The sequence below is a fragment of the Ichthyophthirius multifiliis genome, assembly GCF_000220395.1.
Source record: "Ichthyophthirius multifiliis unplaced genomic scaffold scaff_1120509250406, whole genome shotgun sequence".
In the NCBI taxonomy this organism is placed as follows: Eukaryota; Ciliophora; class Oligohymenophorea; order Hymenostomatida; genus Ichthyophthirius; species Ichthyophthirius multifiliis.
The window spans coordinates 1-3734 of record NW_004086766.1 but is presented as its reverse complement, the minus strand read 5'-3'; the positions used below and the strand labels follow the sequence as shown (position 1 = coordinate 3734).

The following is a 3734-nucleotide window of genomic DNA, read 5'->3' as shown; positions in this document are numbered from 1 at the left end:
TATAAATTTTTAAATATAATATAATTTAAATTTTTTTTTTAATAATATTTTTTTAAATATATATTTTAATTTATAAAACAAAAAAGTAATAATATTTTTGTAAAATCCTTTTAATATTAAACATATAAAAGAATTTAAAAATATCAAATTTTGTTTATATAATAATTAAAAAAATTACGGTAATTTTTTTTAAATATATTTTATTTTAAAATCAATATAAAAATTTTAATTTTTCATAAATAATGTCAACCTTAAAAATATTAATTTAATCAAATCAATCTTTGTTTTCTAAATCTAAAAATTTAATAACTACTCCATAAGACTAAGCCCGGAATATTTCTATTCTCTGATTCGTCTCTATTAATATAAAATAAATTGTACTATATAAATCTTAATTTATTATGTATTATCGAAATAAGTATAAAATAACATTATTACTTATATAATTGTGAATATTTGGTTTATTCACATAATGTGTTTATTTTAATAGTTCCTATATTTAAAAATTAATAGTAATTGAAAATACAAATCAATATAGTCTATTTATTTTTAGTTTTATATTTGCATCATTAATAAGTGGTTGATTATTTATTATATAAAAGTTTCCTCAAAAAATAATAATAATAATAATAATTTTCCTTTTTGGATATTTTTGATTAACTCTTCTAACAAAAATAACATATTTTTAAGTTTGATGCAGATATATGTGTTTATTGAGTTTAAATTTGATAAGTCAACTATATGGTTAGTTAGTTTATCAGTTATATTGTCTAGAAAGCTTTTCTCTTTCCAGAATTATTAATCTAAATATTAGGTATATTTTTTATTGAGGAAAGTAGCAGATATTAAATTATTAATATATTAAGAAGATTAAAAATAATTTTAGTAAGTTGTTTCTTTTGACTAATTTCGACAAAAAAAACTGAGGTGATAATTTTAATTTTTTTTTTTTTTTTTTTTTAAATCTACAATACTACAAATAAATAAATTAATTTTTTATTGTTTAAATATTTCTTTTGCAAAATACCAAAATTTAACACTCTTTCTAACCGAAGAGACAGTAATTTTCATCTCAGAAAATGATTATTATCAAAAATAAGCATGAATTATTATAAGAGAAGGGAATTTTTTTTATAATAAGTATGAAAAAAATGATTGATTTCTAAGAATAATGGAGATAATATGTTTTTAGTTTGATTTTTCTTTGTGTTTTAATCAGTTTTTAGGTCAGGTTTCAGTAAAATACTTAAGGGCAGCTTTGGCAAAAAAAAAAGTTTAGAAAGGACTGTATAAAATAAAAATAGGTAAATATAAATTTTGAAAAGAAAATATGTTAAATAAATAATTCAAAACTTTAAATAAATATAAAGATATTAATTTTATTAAAATAAAAAAGAAAATGATTAATATACTAGTAAATTAAATTTTTCATTATAGGAAAAAGAAAAATAAAACTCATTTTATAAAAAATTAAATTTCGTATTTTTTATTGCTAAAATATAAAAAATAAGGATTTGAGAATTATGATAAAGTACTATCTTATTATATAAAATTATCTTCTAAATATTTTAATAGAAAGTTCTTAACTTTTTAAGTACAAATATGATTAAATTCATAAAATTAAATGGGAAAACTATAAAGTAATTAACTTAAAGAGTATTAATAATAATAATTAGCTTTTAGGGAAACTACAAAATAGAATAAATAGAAAAATAGTTAATTTTTATATATTTTTAAGAATAAAACTAACATATAAAAAATTAAATTTAATAAAATTATTAAAAATAAGGATGGTGTAAAAATATAATATAAATATTATATTAAAATTTTCGAAATAGAATGAAGTTAAAAATATTATAAATTTATATATAAAAATAAAGTAAAATATATAAATGCTTTTTAAAATTAATTTTTTTAATTTTGGTTTTGTCATTTAAATTTATTTTTTGTTTAAATATAATTTTTTTTGTTAAGATTTATTTATAATATTCATATTTTCTTAATTAAAAAATTATTATTATTTTTAATTTTTTTTTAATAATGATAAAAAAATATAATATATAAATTAATATTATTTTTTATCAGTAAAAAAAAATTTTTTTTTTTTTTTTTTAAAGCTTCTCTATTTATAAATTAAAATAATACATATGCTTAAAATTTATTATATAAGATTTAAATTTTAAAAAAAACATTAATTTTTATCAAATTTAAGATTTATATTAAATATTGATTATTTTTAGTAAAAAAATATATTATAAGTTATTATTATAAATAAATCTTTTATTTTGACTATATTAATGTTAACTTTATTTATTTTAAGATTAAGATATATAAAAAATATAAAATAATTATAAAAGCTACTTTTAACTTAAAATAAAAATTAAAAATGTTATTATTAAATTTAAATTTAAAATATTATTAATTACTTTTTTTATAATTTTAAAACAAGTATATCTCTTTTATTAAAAAAAAAAAAATATAATCATTATAATATATTTATATGATATAAATTAAATTTTAAGTAATTTTTTTTAATTTTTTATTTTAATTTTATATTTCAATAAATTATTATATATGTTTCTTTTTGTATTCTCTCTTTATTTTTCATCTTCATATATTTTTAAAATATTATTTTAGTTAAAATAATATTCATAAAATTACTTTTTGCTTTCAATCTGAATTATGTTTATAAATTAAATTAAAATATAAAATTTCTGTTTATTTTAAACCTTAATAAAATTATTATTAAAATAAAATAAACTATAATATATTAATAAGCTTTAAATTAAAAAAAAAATATTATAATAATAAATAAAAATAATAATAGTTTTTTATATATTTATATTTAAACATGTTATTTTCAATTTATTTTTTTATTTAAAATAGTATATAAGCAATTATTATAAATTACATATTCCTTTTTAAAAATATTTTTTCAAAATTTTTAAGAAAAATATTAATTTACACACTAATTTCATTTATATATATATTTTATATTATGTTATCTAAAAAAAATACTTCCTGTTTATAAATTAAATAAATTAAAATTAATATAAAATTAAAATTAAAATAATAATTAAATATATAAAATTAAAATAAAATTTAAAATTATGTTAGAAGTAAAATACTTCCTGTTTTTAATAAAAGTAAAATTAAAAATTAAAAATATATTACATTCTATTTTTATTTATTAAAACTCAAAATAAAGAGTAACTTTCTAATTTTGATTTAAAGATATATATTTATATAAAAATAGTAAATAATAATACAATCTTTTTATTTCAAAATAAATAATTATGATTAACTAAAATTATATCAATACATCCTAAAACATATATTAATAAGTTAATAATAATAAATTTTATTAATAGTAATTTCTTACATCCTTATTTTAATCATTAAATATTTAAAAATTGAGATAATTATATTATACGCACTAAATGTAATTAAAAAGCTTAAAATCAATATATAATATTATTATTTTTTACAATCTGTAAATATAAAAAAAATATAAAACTTTGATAATTTAATTTACTTTTGAAATCTAAAAATATATTTATCGAATTTAACATAAATAATTTAAAATTACATTTTAGATCTATAAGAATAATGAATATACAAATATATTAAATATTATTATTAACATTCTATTTTAGTTATTATTATTTTTTTATTCTAAAATTTTAATATTATTTTACATCCTTTTTTTATATAAAATGTTATTTAATTTATTT

The 3734-nt window shown here is 12.3% G+C and overlaps 1 protein-coding gene across 1 annotated transcript, besides 9 other annotated features; it reads right to left on the bottom strand. All coding sequences in view use genetic code 6, as the record gives it.

Annotated features, from left to right (window-relative positions):
• Positions 1–27: part of a microsatellite that runs on past the window's edge.
• Positions 1–27: part of a microsatellite that runs on past the window's edge.
• Positions 1–67: part of a microsatellite that runs on past the window's edge.
• Positions 33–67: a microsatellite.
• Positions 68–376: 309 nt separating this feature from the next.
• On the bottom strand, positions 377–872 carry IMG5_072430 (hypothetical protein; the record flags this gene model as incomplete). Its single annotated transcript, XM_004036667.1, has 1 exon — positions 377–872. A coding segment is annotated over one exon (405 nt), but the record flags the coding sequence as incomplete, so codon positions are not given.
• Positions 873–1932: 1060 nt separating this feature from the next.
• Positions 1933–1982: a microsatellite.
• Positions 1983–2525: 543 nt separating this feature from the next.
• Positions 2526–2558: a microsatellite.
• A 471-nt stretch (positions 2559–3029) lies between these two features.
• Positions 3030–3102: a microsatellite.
• Positions 3030–3109: a microsatellite.
• Positions 3039–3111: a microsatellite.
• Between the last annotated feature and the right edge of the window lie 623 nt (positions 3112–3734).